At 38.3% G+C, this 20,567-nt stretch overlaps 1 protein-coding gene across 3 annotated transcripts in view; it reads left to right on the forward strand.

The window, feature by feature from the left end:
- Positions 1-19,274, forward strand: part of SPAG6 (sperm associated antigen 6) — a 35,494-nt gene extending 16,220 nt beyond the window's left edge. For 2 of the 3 annotated variants that reach the window (XM_042817604.1, XM_042817605.1), the window contains 7 exons: positions 3,944-4,149; positions 5,063-5,236; positions 7,184-7,336; positions 9,949-10,140; positions 11,312-11,428; positions 14,062-14,207; positions 16,374-19,274. In XM_042817604.1, coding sequence (XP_042673538.1) covers positions 3,944-4,149; positions 5,063-5,236; positions 7,184-7,336; positions 9,949-10,140; positions 11,312-11,428; positions 14,062-14,207; positions 16,374-16,440 — 1,055 coding nt within the window. In that variant the 3' untranslated portion in view covers positions 16,441-19,274. The remainder of the gene's footprint in view (positions 1-3,943; positions 4,150-5,062; positions 5,237-7,183; positions 7,337-9,948; positions 10,141-11,311; positions 11,429-14,061; positions 14,208-16,373) is intronic. The other variant, XM_042817606.1, reaches the window with a different exon arrangement.
- The last annotated feature ends 1,293 nt before the right edge of the window (positions 19,275-20,567 follow it).

Raw genomic sequence — 20,567 nt, forward strand, 5'->3', positions numbered from 1 at the left:
TATAAAATTTTACTTGTACAATTAATTTGAATGCAACATTCTTGTTAGAAAGAAATGCATATAACTTAGCTTCCCATTTTCTTTGCCTTCGGAAGTGCATGAAAGATGTAATTTAGTAGTGCTTGTACCTGCTTTAGCATACGGTGAACTGATAGTAAAATGAAAATAATCAATGCTATTTATACTCAAGCATATTGCTGAGAGAGGATTTAAATTCATTTTCTACCATGCCGTGGTGCCTTAGGATCATAGGGTAGTTCAGGTTGGAGGGGCCCTCAGGAGGGTTCTAGTCAAGATCCCTGCTTAGAGCAGAGTCAGCTACAACGTTGCTCGCATCTTCAGTGATTTCAGTCTGGTAGGAACTTTGTCTTATTCCAAGATCTAAGTATGCCCCATAATTAACAACCACCATCCCACTGATTTGAGCTTTTCCCTCTATTTCCAGTGAAATATTCACCACTGTGGTTGAAGTGGTCTGCATAAATTAGTGATCTCGGAGTGCAGCCTTTTGGACTACTTGTGGGGATTAGAGTCTTTCTATGTGGTCATCACATAATCACGTGTTATTCAGAAAAATACAGTATTGGTGGTTGTGTTAGTCAAAACCTGTTGTTTCCTGTGGATACACCTGCCACCACAGCAGGGTCTGTTTGAGAACCATGCTCTTGACTGAAACATACATTTGTTTCCAAGCAAAGAAGGTTTTGCTGCTGCTTTCTTGCTATATTCCTACATTGGTTTTCCTCCCCGGGGACTACCATCACATTCACTTCCTCTTATTCATTTTTCTGCCTCACTTTTTTTTTTTTTCTTTCAAAACCCTTCCTCTTACTGCTAATTTGTTAATGTTAGTATGGATTTTTTGTTTTAGATCAATCCTATAAGACTCTCCATTGATTTCAGAGGGTGTGTAGTCAGGAGTTTATTGACTTCTCTTTGTTCACTTCCAACTCTTCCTGATCACGCAAACTCATGACTAGGCTTCAAGTTACTGTGAATTAATTTCAGTCCCTGGTGAACACTTCTGTACTTAGACAAATCAGTACAACTCTAGTACAGCTTCTAGCTGAAATGGTGACATCTTAAACTCCAATGGGTTTCTTTATCAGTTTTTCTCATAGCTCTGTGTCAGTCTGTCCTCCTGTCTGTAGTATATCCCTCTGCTAAAATCCTCTCCATATTTCTGGACAAAAGCATCTTACTTGTAGTGAGTGTTGAGTCCAAGCTCTGTTGTCTCTCCTTATATGTAGAATCACACTCACTGCTTACTCTCATGCAAGGAAAAGTCCTGCTTAATCACCATACAGCTGGGTGAGTTCTTTGGTCTGTGTCTCAGGCTACAATTCCGACCTTGCCTTTTTCCTAAACTTCTGTTGATTTAAATGATATTCATAAATTCATTTTTTTCTTTTCTTTTTTTTCCTGTTGTCTTTCTCCTTCTGCTGGTCTGGTCTTTACCCACATAACACATTCTTGGAAGAGTGTTAAGTCTTTCTGTAATTTATTCTATTCCATCTCTTTTAATTTCTTTGTCTGAATATTTGTTTTTAAAAATTTCTTCCTGAAAACTGTATTTTCTCCTTTAACTCTTTCTCAGCATTATTTTTTTCTCCATATCTATCTGTATTCTGCAATTGGATAGCAAAGTTTTTAAAATCCTTATTGCACAGTTTGAATTAAAGATTTTCCACTAACTTGGGAGATTAATCATCTTTTTTGAGAAAAAGAATTGCAATTATCATAGCCTCATTAGTACTTAGTATCATAGTTTTGGGCTGAGTCGGCAGGGGGAAGTGATGGGAGAATACGTATTTTCTTTTGTCCTGCTTCAACTTCCCCAGTTTTCTGACAGTCTTCTTACTATTCAGCTGTCTTGACACCTGGTGCAGCCCTACGTGTGGTAAGTTATTAGCCTTGAGCTTTACAAACACCACTGGAAGGAGGACCACTTAATTAACCACGACCAACAGTAACCATCAGTATTTAAATGATGTCAAGCTTCTAACAGCAAGAGCTGATCTTAATTGAATCAGATTGACTTTGCTCTTTTAAAATTACTTCTATGGTTACTTTTACATACCTGGGCATTGCTGTGACCTTAAGGTATTGCTCTTTCCCTCCTTACTTGATTTCAGCTCATAAGGTATCAAACAAACACCTTCTTCTAGAACTGTCCTGTACCTCTTGACGTAATTTCTGTGATATTAGCATCTCATCAGTAGACTGCAGGCAGTTGAGATGGTTGCTCTGAAGTTGCTTCTGAGACGCAGTCTGTAACTGGGCACAGTCTGATGAATTAAGCCAGACCTTTGGTCAGTAGTTCCCGATGTATTTCTCTCTGTCAGCATACAGTATCAAAATGTAATTTGGAGAAAAAGACAGGTTTATTTTTTCCATGAAAGTTGAATGCAGCTTATACTCCTTGAAATGTTTAGCTAGTTCTCCAGTCTGTTTTCATACATGCTGCAGGTACATTTCGTCTCAAATCTGTAAACTTGCAGCAGGACCATCAGGCAGGGTTTTGTTCCAATCACATGATGTGTTTATTTGCAGGGTGCACACTGTATGCTTTCAGCCAAGAAGTTACTTGGAGGTTTAATATTGTACTAGTTTATTTAAAAAATCGCTGCATTACTTACAATTTCTGAGGTGATGTTTATACTTTGCTTAAAATATGATATCATGTGAAATAATGTATGGTGTAAATATTTGAGTTATCACATGCCTTGGAGTGTGTGACTATAATTCACTAATTGAAAACAAATCTGGTCAGGAATATTACTTGGATGCTAACAACCTAATGATGACATGACTTACAGATTTCATGAAGAACTGTATTAGTCTATGTATATTTAATGAAGTATGCTATATTTTTCTTAGTATGAAAATGTCTTTATGGATGGACTATAAATCAAAAGCTAAGTTAGAGTCTTGAAATACAACAGCTATATGTTGCCATGGTACTGCAAGTCAAGATAAATGTTAAAGATAATAATGGATATGCATAATAAGATGTAGCAAAACTGAGCTAAGACCTAATAGACTATTGAATTCATCGTGATTTTTACTGCTTTTCCACACTATTTGGAAACAGCACAGCTTTGTTACAGAACACATTTTGCTTGTGGTATCCAGTAATTCTTATTTTAGGACTGTGCTTAATGCTGCATATATATAGAAAGAGCTAATGAATTTCCAGTGGTGTAATTTTTGTCCCTGTAAGCTAATCATGTGCTCAGATTCTTTTTTTTCTTATTTAAGGTGCAGTTAGTTAAGGATACTGTACTAATCTCAGACACACAATATCCCAGTGATGATATTTCTCATTTATCCAATTGTCTACAATAACATTTTGATGTCACTAAGGAATAAATTCTGTATTTTCCCATGTATGGTTGCAAAACCTCATTTTGGTCGGTTCTGTTTTTCCAGTCTTTTATGTAAGATAAATCTTTTATGTGTGTTTTTTTGTATTTCTGTTTTTGGCATTTGATCTATGCTAATATCTGCTTATCATTTAAAGAGGGTAAAATGCTCTCTAATTAGGTGGTTGGTAAAATTTTGGTACTTTGGCTTTCTGTGTTGTTGTTAGCCATGCATAAAATGCTTTCCTATTGATCAGTGTAGAATAGCCAGGGTTTAAACAGCTGACATCTGCTTACTTTAAAAAAAAGAAAAAGAAAACAGAATAACAAACCATTTCAGCCTAATCTACCTCAAATGTGTGCATGTAAATGGGGGTCCATCTATTGACCTGCATTCTTTTCAGTTTTGGATTGGTCCACATGGTTTATGAAACCAGGAGGGCTGATTTGAAATGCAGATGTCGAGACAGTGAACTACACCCTCCCCTTTTTCCTTTGCTGTATCTGTCAGGGTGAAAAATGGCTTGCACAAGGGTCAGTCACCCATACTCACTTAATTACTTTCCTTGGACCTACAGAACTGTCACAAGCTGTGGTGGATGCAGGAGCCGTTCCTCTTTTAGTGCTCTGTATCCAGGAGCCAGAAATTGCTTTGAAAAGGATTGCTGCTTCAACTCTTAGCGATATTTCAAAGCATTCTCCAGAGTTAGCACAGACAGTAGTGGATGCAGGAGCTATCGCTTTCTTAGCTCAGATGATCCTGAACCCTGATGCTAAACTGAAGGTACATTTAAAAATTATTTTTAATCTCCATTTTACTAGTCGTTACTTGATACTGAATCATTGACACAGATGTGTATATTTCTTTAGAAAGCTCTTGTTTTGAACGTTCGCAAAAGGTAACTACGCAGTGACAGAGTTCTGAACACGTTCACAGATTTAGCTGCTGGATAAAAACTGCCACCCAGTGAGGAGCAGTTAAATCAATCTTTCAATGAACAGCGTTTTATTTATTTTAATTATAAAGTATCGTGTGAGGAATGCAATCTGATGTATGAAACCCCATCCTTTGAATTTCTCTAACAAATATTTTTAATAGAGAAAATCTGCACAATTCAGTTACAAAAAAGGTTTTGTGTGCTTAGGATTATACTATAAGTTAATATTAAATGTATTATTGTATTTTAGAATGTGCTATACGATATGAATTGTTCTTGTTGAAGAATTTCTCACAAGTTTAATGGACTAAAAGTCACGATTTTTTCTTAGTGTAATTTTCGTGTTTAACAGTAACAAAAGAAAATATAAAAGTGCCACTTCAAACAAATAGATACAGTGATTTAAATAATTGATCGGGCACACCAAACGTAGGCAAATAAAGATACTTTTCTGTAGATGTCACTGAATTTTAATATAGTTTAAATTTTTTAATTTATATATGTGTATATATGTTTCTTCTTTATGACATAGTAAGTTTGAATGGCATGAAACAAAAGAGAAACTTTTATTCAGCAACCAGCAAACGTTCCGAGCCATTATATTCGTGCATGAATTGATTCAGTGAATTGTAAAGTAGCTGTAATTGTTTTCTCTATCCTCTTTGTTTTCCTTGATGCAATAGATTTTTGTGTGCAGGAGGAGTGCATGTTGCAGGCTGTTTGTCTACTATTGATTTTATAACAATTTTTATTTACTAGTGTCAGGTGCTGTCAGCGCTAAGCCAAATAGCAAAGCATTCAGTGGATCTTGCAGAGTTGGTGGTTGAAGCAGAAATTTTCCCAGTTGTGCTCACATGCCTGAAGGACTCGGATGAATATGTCAAGAAAAATGGTGCAACTTTAATTAGAGAGATAGCAAAGCATTCGCCTGAGGTAAAACCTTGAAAATGCAAATACAAGGTCATATCATTAGATTTTACACTTTAAATAAAATACAGGATTATTCTGTCATTTGCTTTTTGAAAGGGAGGGCAAATGGCTGTTTGGCATATTCATTGGAAAAATATGGAAATGCTTGCTGATATTATGAGATGTGTATTGAATATGAATTGGCTTAGGAAAATTGGGAATCGCATAAAATGCACCTGGCTATTTCATTCCATAAGATATCAGTGCAGAAAGGGAGTTTTAGGCTGACAGTACTGTCAGTGTCAGATATTAAAAATACCACAAGTAAAGCCTCACAGAAGTCATGATAGCAGCTTATAGGTGACACGAACGTGTTGCGACAATAACAGAGGTGTGTGTCTCTGAAAACATCTTTTAGGGAGTGCTCGTATCGCATTTCTTTTATTTTTCCAACAACAATGAAACTCAAAAATCCCCTCATTTATTGTTAAGCTGATGATAGTTTTTTCCTGATAGCTTGAGCTTTTGATCTGATTCTCAGCATTTGCAGTCTTTTTGCCAATAACAGGTACAGAAGGGTTGTGAGAATCAGCAAAGCAAATGCAAAATGCCTAGAAAAAATAAATAATTAGAACTACATTAATCTGTCAAATCACAAAGACATTTAACAGACTCTAAAAATGAGTATGAAAAGAAATGCAAGCAATGTATTTGTTTCAGCACTAGTGCTGAACACAACCATTGTAATACCAGCTTAACAGCTGAGAATTGTTTAAACGTGAGATTTGCAGCCTGCTTGTGTCTGTGCAGTAGTAGTGTACATCTCTGCACATGCGTGAGCCCAGATGTAGAGCTTGGCCATCACCGACTGCAGTTAGCTACCATGTGAACGCTTTTTCCTAAGCAGTAATTTTACATTTCCTGTGGCTCTGTCACAAATAAAGCCATCTCCTTATAAAAGGCTCAAAGGTAAGAGTGGATTTCATACTATTAGAAATCAGCTGGACTGGAAATCCACCTGCCTTCAACTTTTGTTTATGTTATTGCAACTCTTGAGCAGGTGTTACTTTTACTTTAGAATCTTTGCAAAGATGTGGTGTATACCCAACAACGTAGAAAGAAATAATCATAATATGGAAGTATGTTAATTTATATGCATTGTTGATACCGTACATTCTCTACTGCTGTCCCTTAAGTGATGTGAGAAGCAATATCATTTGGAATGAAACATGTCACGTAGCTTAATGTACACAGCAAACATCACAGACTATGGACATGATTATCATTTATAAGCAAGGCTATATTGGAGATTCTGGAGAAAAGTCCACTGCTCATGAAGTGTGCTCCCTGGATGTGTCCTTTAGATATACAGTGTTGACAGAGTGATGTAGCCCAAGTTGGTTTTGGGCAACCATGACAGCTGTCTTTGGATTCACGCCTTGGTGTGGGGGAGGAGGATCACAAAGGCTTTAGCACATCACAAAGGCTGCTGAGGTTATCTATAGAACACAGGTGAGAGGAGGTGTGAGCTTTTCCTTCTTTCCTTGCACAGAACATGTGTTGCTGGCTTGGAGAACAAATGTACAACAGTATGAAAGAGCGTCTGGCTTAGTAGTTGTGTCTTCAAGGTCATCTGTGTATTTGGCTGTCATTTGCATGGTTCTTTGGTGTAAATGTATAAGTTGTTTTGTATAATAATGCGGTTGCATAGCATGGAACAACATTTTCAACATCAGAAATTCAGAATCCTGATTTCCTTGCAGTAAAGTGAATCAAAACCAGGATAGCAAGACAGGTTAGTTCCTGAGAACTTCATGCTTCACTCAGTGCTTAACAGTCAGTGTGATACGTCAGTCTTATCCCAGTTTTATTTTCTAAGTCAGGAGCAATACATGTAAGGACTTTTATAATGTGATGCTTTATGCTTGTTGATACTTCACAGTATCTAATCTGTTCTGTTTATCTTTACAGCTTTCACAGTTTATAGTAAATTCAGGTGGAGTTGCTGCTGTGATTGATTGTATTGGCAGCTGCAAAGGGACTGTCAGACTGCCTGGCATCATGATGCTTGGTTATGTAGCAGCTCATTCAGAGAACCTGTCAATGGCAGTTATTGTCTCCAAGGTTAGCTATCACTTTGCCTTCTTCCTATAATTCTTCAGTGGTGTTCTGAGAAAGAGATACAAATTAACATAGGCAGAGCATGTGTTTTGTGACAGAATTATATACTTGCTGTTGATTAATGCACTTTCTTGTAATATTGCTGCTGCAGTGTCTGAGGTTATATGGTAGCCTGATCAGAGTTGGTCCTTATCAAGCTGAACCTTTTATAAAATGACCTGGATGCATTTCTGAACAACTATTTGTATTCTACTACATTATTTTTCTGTGCTGCAATTGGATGAATACAAAAGTAAGTCAGAGAATTTCTATGGCCTGTTTCGTCTTAAAATGAATATTTGTGGCTACATCAAAACTCCTTCTGAAACAAGAATGTTTAATGGCAGATTCTTTATTGCACTAGCATGACTGTTAGAATAATCTTGCAACTGAAATCTTCAGACTTGCAAAGACTTCAGTTTCTGAAATGTAGCATAGTTTGATTCAATTGTGCAAGTCATATTTCAAATGAGATAAGCTGTATGTTTTCAGGTTTAAATAAATTCTGCTGGGCATTGGGATAGAAAGATGATGTAGTAGGGATATTTGCAATATTTGCAATAGATGAAATTAGTGCCTGAGGTAATATTCTAATGTGAATGATGCTAATGACAGGAGGAAGTAATTTCACTGAGCACTGTTGGTCCGTTTTCATGCGGGCGGGTTGAGGGAGGTGATTCTCCCACTCTCATGAGACTCCACTGGCAGCAGTACTGTGTTCAGCTGTAGAGCCTTCAGCATGAAGAACATACAGACCTGTTAGAGCAGCTTCAGAGGAGGCAATGAGGATGCTGAGAGGGCTGGAGCACCTCTCCTGTGAAGGCAGGCTGAGGGAGCTGGAATTGCTCGGGCAGATCTCATTGCGGCCTTCCAGTACTTAAAGGGGTTCTAAAGGAAAGCTGGAGAGGGAATCTTTATCAAGGAGTGCAGTGATAAAACAAGTGGAAATGATTTTAAATTAAAAGAGTAGATTTAGATTTGATATTTGAGAGAAATTCTTTTCTCAGAAGATGTGAGGTGCTGGCACAGCTGTGGATGCCCCACTCCTGGAGGTGTTCAAGGCCAGGTTGTGTGGGGTTTTGAGCAAGTGCACCTGCCCATGATAGGGAACTGGAGCTAGATTATCTTTAATATTCCTTCCAACCCAAATCATTCTACGGTTTAAAGTTTACCATGTGAATAGAGACAACCAAGCAATAAAAACTGAGGAATGGAAGTGTTTGCTGGTAGACCTGCAAGTTAAAAAATGAAAATTGTACAACATAACATCTATATGTGCACAGAGAGGGTGGGTGTGATAAAAAAAAAGAAATGCTCTTCTGCATTTGAAGACTGAAGAAACGGTCTTTTGGCTTGCTCTTTGTGGAGATCCACCTTTTGTGGGTACGCCCATGTCTCACCCCTATAAGGGATGCATAGTATGCTTCTGCTTTTAAACTCTTAATCATGATGACTCCAGGCTTATCTTCAAGAGAAACCACCTATGTGTTAAATTTCTGAAAAATAATGATTGCTACTGTAACTGAATGAGAGTGCAATAAGGTTTTGTAGGGATCTGTGCAGACATCTGAAATGAAGTATTTTAACAAATGATTCACAGAAGATCTGAATCCCATTTAAAAATATTTCCTTTAGGGGAAACCAAGCTTTTTTGAGAGATGCATAATGCAAAAGGTAATGCTTGGTAAACTGGGACCATTTGAAAGCTATACACCTAGGATGTTATAGCTGCATATAGCTGTACTAAGTGCTCGAAAAGATGAATATCAAAAAGTGGCTTAGTGGGTTGTACTGGACAGACACTTCAGTGTGGTCTTCTGCTGCAGCACTGTGAGGAAAGAGGCACTCGAGTCCTTTGCTATGTTAAGAAGTAGAAGGTGGAACACTGCTGGAACAAAAGTAGTGATTCTATCTGTATTGCAAGTGCATATTTTTCCATTGTCTGTGTTTGAGAAGGATCTTGAGAAAAACAAAGGGGATGCAGAAGAGGCCATAGAAGATCCAGAGGATGGAAGAAAATGTGTTTATAGTTAGAGATTTAGTAGCCTTGACCCACCTAAAGTACTGTGAAGTGGTGATATCTGTTGAAGCATCCTGGACGTAAAATACTGGCTACTGAACAGCTCCATAATTCTGTGGAGAAGGGATAAAGATTGAGACCCCTTATCCACAAGAACTTCAGTAACTGCTAGAAGTGAGTGAGGTGTTCTTCATCTCTTGATGTCTTCGCATCAAGCATTTAAACCTTTTTTGGAAGATATTGGATGCATCAAACATGAACTGCTCAACTCAAGCAGACTTTAGTCTTAGTACAGCCTGAATTGTGTGATGCATTCCTTTTTATCCCTTAAAGTCTGTTAGCTTAAATGGACACAATATTGAATCTGTTTCTCTCATTGTTTAACTAAATTTGTAAAGATTTATTCAAAATTCTTGCTAGTCACGATGATGTAAAGACATGACAACAAATAGCAATCTTTCTCTTCTAGCTTATATTATAGGAAGAGTGTAAGTAGAGAAACATTTTCTAACAGTCTGTATTAGTTTAAAGGCAGTGCTTTTGGTTACTGCTACAGGGAATACCACCACTGTGTACCTGTTTGTTAGAAGAACATGAAGATCATATTAAGGCAGCAGCTGCGTGGGCCTTGGGACAGATTGGCAGACATACTCCTGAGCATGCACGTGCAGTAGCAGTAACAAATGTGCTAGCCACGCTGCTTTCTATGTATATGGACACACGCAGTTCAGAAGATCTTCAGCTGAAAGCAAGTATATTCAAAGTATATGCAGTATGAGATATTCAATGTAACCACGTATCTAAGTGCTTAAAAACTATACATGGTATGTGTTTTTACTGATATTCAATAAGTTATGGATTTCCTGTGCCTGAAGGCTGTGTATCATTTACTAGGACTGACTGGCCCTAATGCATGGGTATGTGTATGGTGCATATGCAATCATATGATACAGCCACAGCAGTGTAATCTTTCGTTTTCTTCCTACTTTAGATCAGAGTTGTGTGTACTCACAAATACTGTTATGTCCTACAAGTGACTAATTGTCTACCTTTTTTTCTCAAGTATGGGCTCTTGTATGAAGCGTGACAGAGCTCATAGTAGATTTGTTTACATTTTTATTATTGTAATAAAACTGTAACAAGTACCCGAAGTACTCTTCTCTTGAAAACATGTGACTGTTCCTGTTTAGGGCCTTAATTCCATTGGAGCTAGTAAAGCTGGACTTTGATAAAGGGTAGTTTTGGGTGACAGTAAATGAACTGACTGAATAGTATAATATGACAGGATACGTTCTTCCAGGTTGTACTGTGCCTCTTTACAGTCCACCAAAGTACAACAAATCTCAGATCTGTAAGACAAGATGACAACTTCTGTATTGCTGTTTTCAGTGCTCACAAAAATATCAAGACCAAATTAGCTGTACCTAGAATCTGACCCAGTGAGGCCGTTACTGCTTCTTGTAGCCAGCACTGACTCTCACTGTCCCTGTTCCTTTCTGCCTGGATGGTAATGCACTTTGCTACCCCACACCAGCATGCTCTCCCAGTAAGCCGCTTGTAAAATACAATCTTTTAAACTGTATTTTGATTTAGCTTTCTTATTATGTTGAAGTACTTCAATTTTCTTAAAGGGTCTACTCATGCTTCCATTGTAGCCAAAGTCAAATTGCCATTACTTTGACCGTAGATAACTTAATAATAATATGATGCACCATAGGTTTTGAAGCTTAATAAATCTAAGTAGAAAATTGATTCTTCATTAAGTGACTTGATGGATATAATATTTTTTATTTAAAAAATGCACTTTGAGAATTCTGATCAATTTGCTTTTTTTGCTTAGACTTCAGAGATATGTTTCATGAATTCTTGTTGTTTTCATTGATGTCTCACTGTAGAAATTTTGTTTTGCATTTCAATAGACTAAAAGAGCCTTAAAGAGCATCCTTCAGAAATGCACTTATCTTCCAGCACTTGAACCATTGCTGCACGATGCCCCTCCCAACATTATGAAACACATTATTGGGCAGTTTAGCAAGGTAAGAAAAGGCTCTGCTTGATGAGTAATCATTTTCCATTTATCAAGAAAGTTATCCTTCCAAATATGAAGCATATAGATGCTTCATATAGGTCTTAGTTGTTGTCTCAGGATCCTCAAGCTTCCCCTGTAGAAGCAGTTTGGAGCATTGTGCTTTGTTGCCTGTTAAAGATGGATATGGTTTTATCTGGAACCTTCTATAGTTCATCCCAGGACAGTAGGAAAACAGTTAATTATAAGCAAGGTGTTTTTTTCTTCTTTGCCTCTTGAGATGAAGCAAAATAACTCTCATGCGAATATTTTCACTGAGCCAAAGTATCACGTAAATCCCAGTTACATCTGTTTTAGACAAACTGCAAGCTGTCTGTCCAGGAGTGGCTTAAGTTGGATGTTTTACATTAGAGTCTGAAGGCCTCACTATTCTTATCTCCATTAAAATTTTCAGTTGCTTATTGTTAATTACGTTACTGATTTAAGCACAACGTGTAAAGAGAAATGCGGTTTAATCAAAATGCAATCAAACTATTTCATTGCAATATCAAAATATTACATTTGCAATATAATGCAATATAATCAAAATTCCAGTGTCTGATTTGATCACCAGCAATTGAAAGCCTTGTTTAGCTGTAGGCCTTTCTTTTGTGCAATACCGTGCAATGTAATCTGTTAGCAGGGGATACCAGATTCTCTTGGTGAGGTGTATCTTTTTGGAAATGACCAAGCAAAGCACTTCTGATTAGCAATCAGTTCCTTTTATCAAAGATCTGGAAGTGCCACTGTTTGTAATGTGTACTGGAGATTTAGTCAGAATCCAGTGCCTTTGCTTCTGTGTGCTGACTGGAACTGTTGAAGAGTTGAATGTGTAGTAATTGGTTACCCAGTGTATACATTTGAATGCTGTTTGCTGTTGAAGCGGTTTTGTACCCTTCATATCAGCTGGTGTTTTGTTTAATTTTTCTTCTACACTGTATTAAACAAACTGTACTTGTCTAGCATTTGTTCTTCTAAAGTATACATTTAAAATTAAGTCCTTTGCACTAAAAGCTTTTTTCTCTCCAATACCATAACTTAGGAATTTCCTATTTTTAAACCTGAGATGCATTGGCTCTGTTGGCTCATTTATAGCACAGTAAAAGCTTTATTTCCAAGCTGTGCTTCAGGGTGGGATGCTATGTGTTTTTGGTGCTGGACTGTGTCATTTTAGTATTGCCCTTTCCACGGTCTTTGCAATTCTGTGCTGTCTCAGTTTGGACTGGGAAGAGGGAGACACTAGGTCTCTGAGGTGTAGTCTATCTTTAGAGCCTCTTCCAAGAGACTTTTCTGCTGTCTTATCCAGCCTGGGAACCACAGTGTGGAGGCAGAAGGCAGGGAAAGGGCCAGATCCTGTCTCCTTGCTAGTTGTTCCTTGGCAGTTCTTGTAGGAGGAACGTGGAAACAGCCACTTCGGAGTTCCCAGTTGTTCCCAGCACACAGCAGGGAGAAGTGTCTATTCAGCCTTGTGTTTTTCTTACCAGTTTTTTGGAGATTATTGCAGCTTAGAGGGACCAGAGGAGTGAAGGCTGTTTGCCTGTATGCCTGCCAGAAATCTCATCCTTATTTTCTTTCAGTCTTTTAGGCAATCCCTTCCTCCTTCAAGGCTCATGTTTTACACTGACATACAATCAAATTTATGGGCTTGATTTGTCCCATCAGTGTGAAGGCTTACAAAAATCTTTTGCCCCCATAGTATGTAGCTCTCAGAGTTGGCTTTAAACCTATCTGTTTTTGCTGACATTTACATCTTGGATTATCCTTTTTTTTTTTTTTTTAATAATTTATTTTAAAAATAATAATAATTATTATTCCTGCAGCCCTGTGGGCCTGCAGACTACATGCTGTCGCTCTCCGTCGCCTGGCCCAGCCCCCACCTCCCTCTCTTTCGTCCTCTGGACGGAGCTGCATATTGGCATTACTCAGGGAGCGCAGAATGTATTGTCTGATCGTTTCTGCTTCTCATCCCCTTTGGCTGCAGAAACTTCACATTTTTGCTTTGTGTGTATATGTGTGTAAAAAGGCTTCCATGGCTACACAGTGTGTTGTAGGATTTTAATATCCAGGAATTTAATAGCAGCATGTAATGCTTCGAGGCTGCATTGTTCACTTGCAACAATTCTCAGTATTGTCTTCACGCAATAATCTATACTAGATCATTATAATGATATAAAATTCTGCTCTACAATTAAACTGTGGGAATTGACATAAAAGACCCGAATAACTTGGCTTAAGTGGAACAAATGCTGTTGTTATTCCATGTTAGTGTTCTGTTTTTATTATCTGTTTAATCTCCACAATCATCTTGTCTCTGTAGGGATAATTCAAGAAATATTATTTATGTAACGATAAATGTTCAATTCGCTATTTTTATCTGTGTTATGTATTAAAGTACATGTTAAATTATGCTTTAACAATAAAGGGCTGGTTTATGATACTTGCTGTATAACCGTGTTAAAATACAGAAGTCGTTACAGATGTTGTATCTCTAATGTGTTCCATTTTATCTGTCCTCTGAATTAAAACAAGTTAGCAATATTTGAGGCTAGTAGCACAGAGGTTGCTTTAATAGAGTACATATTTTTAATATACTTCTCTATGTAGGTGTTACCACATGACAGTAAAGCACGTCGTCTCTTTGTAACAACTGGTGGGCTTAAAAAGGTTCAAGAAATAAAAGCAGAACCTGGGTCACTTCTTCAGGAGTATATCAACACTATTAACAACTGCTACCCAGAGGAAATAGTAAGGTAGGGAAAATTAAAAAAGAATGCACATGTATAACATGAAATGTTCGTAATGGAAGCAGCACAAAATGAGGATTTAAAATGTTAATTGAACTCCCACATGATTTTAGTTTTCAATAGAACAGTGTAGCATTTGGTTAAATGTCCCAGTGGTATGCACAAATGTTAGAGATATACTTCTGAGCACTTTCTATTTTCTGATTGGTTTTGGAATTAGGTTTCTTTGTCTGTAAACAAAGCCCAAATAATGAGGCTGGTGCAGGAAATGGGGAAGAAGAGTCAGTCCTGCACTACCCAGCCAAACTCTGAGGCTTCAGCACAGTCACTCAGAGATATAAATACCTATGGCAAGTTTAGTTTATCTTAGGAACTTATGTTTGGTTTCTCAGATATCAGTGAATTTTTGCTTACACCCTTAACTTCCCAAAGAGCCTGGCTAAATACTAGAATATTCAGATGCTCCTTTGAAACTTTGTCTGATGTACAGAGGGTCCAGAGGTTCTCCTACAGTTGCTCTGTCCACAGCTGCCCTTCCTCCCCCAGCCTCATCATGAGGCTTAAGTGAAATATAAAAGGACCATACACCAGCTGTCTGCACCAAGTTGAACTTTGCCCTTAATGAATACAGAAACACTATTAAATAGCTTACAGTCAAAATGTCACTATCCTAAATTGTAATAAGGAGGTAAATACCCCCCTAGATTCTAGATATCCATTCACCAGTCCTTCACTCCATCAACACATCAAAAGGATGTCGTACTCATGCACTCCCTCTACAGGCTCTGAAAATCTGCATCATCAATTTTAATTACAGCAAAGGAGATCTTTAGCTAGTAGTAGCTACAGTCATGCAAAACGGAGCCCTGTTGTCTCCATGAGGAAAAGCCAGTAGCTATCAAATGGGTAAAAGTGAAATCATAAAGGAACTTTATTCTACAGCTACTGATACTTCGGAGTGAAAGAGGATGTTTATACGTCTCTGGATATAATCAATGTTCCCTTGTCCAACTATTTTATTTTTGTGTAAATGAAACAAAATTACTCGCGTAGACTGCGACATAACAAAGAAAAGGGCCTTTCCAACATCTCTTGCGTGCATCTTGATGCTAATGGATGGTGGTTTCTGCTGCCCAAGCCACAGCTGCTACAATAGACATCAGCTCTGGGGTTGTTTTGGAGTCCTATTATTTCAAGCTGTTTGCAGCCCGTATATGATAACAGCACACTGACAAGTTACCTGTACGGTTGGAGAACTAATTTGAGTTCTTTTAAAATTTTAATAAGTTTCATTGTACAGAATCAGCCAGGAAGTCAGCAAGTTAAATGGATTTTTGTTTAATGTGAATGCGTTGGAGTTTTTTCACTTAAGTACATTTTAGGCATATAGTACATGGAAACGTTCCTTTGTCCTTGTAGTTAAAGCTTCCAGGGTTCAGAGGTGGCAATTTAACATGTCTGCAAAACAAGAAATGTACTGTGATTTATGTTTGTAGAGTAACATAGTAATAATTTTCACATATTCTTAACCTGGAAAACAAGAACTAAATGCTGCTTTGATGATCCTTGCATACTAGGAGGCATGTAGTTGGCCATTGTGGAAAACTGAGTGACAGCAGGACAGTAATGGCACCACAGCATTCTTCTTTCATGAGAACTTGCTGGATAATCTCTGTAACAGACAGAAAGTCATTGTGATTTTTTTTGTTGTTGTTATTCCATAATGCCTCTTGAAGTGATGTAGACTTCACATTGGCTTTGGTGTGTGTGGTTATGTTTCACAAACAGCGGTAGACTGTTGCTGTCTGTCAGCCTATGGTTCTGTGTAAACTCATGCCGTGTTATTAAAGGCCATCATTTCAACAGAAGTTAACATCTACACTTCCCAGAAACAGCAATGCTTATGGCTGCTGAACTGTCCAAAAACTAGTCACTTACCTATACGCCCTAAAAGAAGCCAAATATTTTTTGAAAACCTGACTTCCAAGTATAAATGATTCCGTAAGTTGAAAAGCAAGCTCTTACAGCGCTGTCAGAGAATAACTGTAAAATTCCTTGACCACTATTTAATGCCACGACTTTTTCCTGATCGATAGAAATATGAATAGTTTCATTACTTGGCACAGAACATGCTTTGTAGTCTAATGCACAAACAATATGTTTCTCTTTCAGGTATTATTCCCCTGGATATTCTGAGATGCTTCTGGAACGGGTGGAAAATTACCAACCAGTTTTATAAACTTCAATTTTTATTAGAGCTGTATTTCACGTTTACGCTTTTATGACTGTAATACAAATACAGCTGCTGAAACTCTTGTTAGGTTCTGAAATCTACTTCTACTGTTTGAACCACAGCAAGACCTCAGTATTTCCAACAAGCTGTGTTTTGTTCTTTATAGAAATGTTGCTAAGTTTTTGTTCCTATTTGTTTTTCTCTAACGTTATGACCAGACGCTGCAGCATATATCAGTGGAATTTCATGCGAGGGTGTTGATTTATCACAGAGGCTTTTTTAGAATCAGTCATTTCCTTTTCCTTCCACAAGAAAGGTTTGTTATTATCTCATTCAAATTTTATCCTTCTCAGCACTTTATCAATTTTCCCCCTTTTGTCTTTGCATATTGTTTAGAGCTTCCCAAGCTTGATGAGGGGGAGGAAAACGATATCCCCTCTGCCTTTTCTAATTATAGAATTCATTCTATGCTGAGATTTTTTTTTCCCACCACTACCTTTCGGAAAGTGATGTGATTTTTGCATCCCCAAACACATTAGTAGCTGCTAAAAAGAGAAGTAATCAGATCTGATGATGATAAAAGGGCTGTATTCTGCATGCTACAATAGTGTCATGATCCTGGCATGCTAAATAGTACATCTGCAAAGTTCCTCCTAATTAAGGCAAGATTTGCTGTGGAGGGAAGCAGCAATACATTATTTGGTGTGCTTATGTGTCATTGTTCCTATCGGAAAGGATAGAGTGAACTCAGACTTCCCACAGGTACAAAAGGAGAGCAAGGACTCTGAGGTTCTGCCCCATTTGGGTCGGCAGTACCTGGGCCTCTCAGGAAGAGGAAAATTGTTTGACTTCAGGAATGCTATTAGCAAAGTTTTGAGCACATCCAGAGGAAAACTGAGGATATTTGAGTCTCACTGAATTGAGTGGTGGGACTAAGACTGCTCAGTACTTTCTCTTCAAAAGATGAAGCTACTGCAGAGGTGGGTTGAAACACATTTGGAACTTAGTCTTGAACTTGCAAATCATGTTGGCATGGAGATTATTGTAGATATGAGCTCTGTTGTATACAACATCCTGAAAATACTTTTGCCCTCTTAGGTAGAGTAAAAAGACTTTCTACATTCTACTTTGCTGCGTACTGTAACAACAGGGAACAGCATACAACCCTACAGTATTCACCAAGTAATAGGTAATTGTCATTCATCATTTTTTGTTCTTCTAGCCATTTTCCTCTTCCAAGTACGCAGCAGGTTTTTTTGTTTGTTTGTTTGCTTTTCTTCTTTTCTTTTTCTTTCCCAGGGAGTAGTATGCAGTGTTTCTGGGGTGGGATGTCGAAATTCTGGCAGCTGCAAGGAAATACAATACTTGAAAACCCCTGCAGGAGAAACTTGTCTACTTTCTTAAACATATTAGCTGAATGAGTTTATAAAACAGGGATAGCATCTTCTGTTACTTGTAAAACAGGAGCAAAATCTTAATGCAGTTGGAAATGATTTAGAGTGAGTCTTCCTTGCCAAGTTCCGAATTACCATGTTCTTGTCAGCATATTTTTCGTTGGTTCACAGAAACACTGGTGGGCTATCTTCTGCTAAGGTTTACTTCTACAGAGGGCTGTGCTCCTGGTGTGAGGCACTTGGTGCTCTCGGACTAGTTTGAGGAGTTTGTGGCTGCTCAATAGCTGGCTGTACAGAGCATAACTGAGATGGAAACTGTTGGTGTCATGACTGCTGATATATAAACCACACCAGCTGGGTTCTTGCCTTAGCCTGCATCAGAGTGAACAGCTTTGGAACTGACTAACCTTTTCCTTTTCGGTATTCATATTTTGACATTAATAATGTTATGACACTGGTGGGAAAAAAATCATTAGGTATATTAAGAAGATTGTTGTAACACTCAATGAATTTTCTTAAATGCGTTATGGATATTTAAAAATCAAATCTTAAACATTCTTTGAAAGAAAATGTCATGCAAGGACTTCCAGAGAATCCTGAAGGATCTGATGGCTTTGTTTTCCCTAGCAGGGGAGAAATACTGCAGAAGGCTGAATGCAGTGCAGCTGGGAGGGCGGGTCGGCATTCAGATGTGTACCCATAGCTGCATCAGATGTTTGGGTGCACGTGCACAGCACACGATGCTAATGGGTGTGTTTTTTGTGGAAAGAGCATAGAGGCATCAGTTCCCTGACAAATATGTTACACCATAATGATTCCACTGGGTTAAATTTCAGTGCCTAAACCCTTTGTCCACAGTCTTCTCACATTTTTTTCTGATTCCTGACAATGGAAATGATTGCAAAAGGCAAACCTTCAAAGCAGTCTGACTGTGCAGTGCACAGTCTCAATCAGACCTAGCATGAATCCCTCTTTACGCCAGTTATGCAGTTCTGTCCCAGGCCAGAGGAGCTGTAAGGCCTTTTGTCGCAGGTCTCCCTCTCTGGTGATGCCACATCCCATTCGGCCCTGGCCGAGCCAAGATCCCTCTTTGGAGAAGCCCTCAGCTCTCCTTTGCTGGCAGGCTGCTTCCGTGCATGGTAGTACACCTGGGGCTGGAGGCTTCCCAGGCAGTACACATCTGCATAAGGCAGATTGAGGCCTTTCCTGCAGAATTATCACTAATTTGTGGTTTAGGCTTTCTTTACTAGAGCAAGAGTTGCTTTTTTTTTTTTTTTCTTGGAGTGTTTCACAGGTTCTGATGTACAGTGATTCTGTTCTATCCTCCTGTTTGTCTTAAGTCATCATCTAAAACTATATTAATGTGTGTAATTGCTACTCTGGCAAGCTTCAAGTGTGTACCATTCGTCTCAATTTCATAGAATAAAATGTAGATTTGCATTTTAATTTGTTGTGTAAATGCTGTTTTCATGCTAGTCTGTGACTGTGATGTTAAAGAAAATGAAGAACAGACTCATTTTGCAGCTGAGCCTGACACCACCTCTGGGCGTTTGTCTCAGCATACCACTCAGCAGTGCCGAAATTTCTCCTTCTGAGCTTAGAGACACACAAAGATTTTAAGTAAGAGTCTCTCTGCAGAGGTAGCTTATTAAGACACACAAAGAAAATTAAGCTAGTGCTTTGGCAGAAGTAAATGTAAGCAGAGACAGCCCTTAAATCATTTTGCCAGTTGCTTTGACTGCAGCATGGGGACTTTTGAACCTCAGTCTTTAAAGGTCTTCTCTGGGGGCCCAAGCTATGATTTTTGTCTACATTACTTTATCTATTATTACATCTACAGATGTAAACTACAGCCTCAAAAGAACATGTGGATGTGTAAAACTTGACTATATTTCATTCAGTGGGTGGATTAACTGGCCTACAAAAGCTCCATTCTTTATCTGAATGACTGGAAACCAAGAGGATCTGCGAAGGGGAAATTCAAGGAGTTCAACTGTTATGCACATAATATGTTCTGCATTTCCAGAGGGATTTACTAAGCCATTGTTTTGTCTCATCTGAAGTGATCACTCTGCTGTAGAGCTGCACCTTAACAAACAAACGAACAAAATGCTGAAGGAGCTGAATGGAACCGGTGAAAGAACAAGTGAATCTCCTTTTACAAAGTAAAGCATAAAGTTAGTGTAATTAAGGAAGCTGATGGTGTGTGTGAATATTCTCAGTATTCTTGATTTGGTGTTGTGGGTTGTGAATAACTTGGTCAGAAGGGAGCTTTAGGCATGGAGGATGCCGTGGCGTTGTCCATAGCTTCTGGTGTAAGCTGGAGTTCCCTGATTTCTGGGCATGCCGGAGGTGGCTGACTGCAGTCCTTTACTGCGAGAAGTCCAAAAGTATGCTTGCCTCAGTGTCTTCCTGCTCAGAGTCCACTACTTTGGTTGCTAGAATTTTAGATCTCAGTATGTGACCGGGATAGAACAGAAATGCAGAGTAGCACTAGACTGCAAAGCTTGCACTTGCACTTCTTGACCTGCCATAAGACTGCTTTAATGGTCCTGGCATTACATCTCCCTGCACGTTGTCTTCAGCTGTGGAGTATAACGTGTTAATTTGCATAAGTGCTGGAAATACTGCGCTCACGTAAGAGGTTGGTGCAGCAGGACTTAAATGCCATATTCCTTTCTGAACACAATATTAATTATATTGTTCAAGAACCTTCAAAAATTTACCTAAGATACTTTT

The sequence above is a fragment of the Centrocercus urophasianus genome, unplaced genomic scaffold, assembly GCF_019232065.1.
Source record: "Centrocercus urophasianus isolate 14NV4802_14NV808 unplaced genomic scaffold, USGS_Curo_1.0 seq_16, whole genome shotgun sequence".
Taxonomy (NCBI): Eukaryota; Metazoa; Chordata; class Aves; order Galliformes; family Phasianidae; genus Centrocercus; species Centrocercus urophasianus.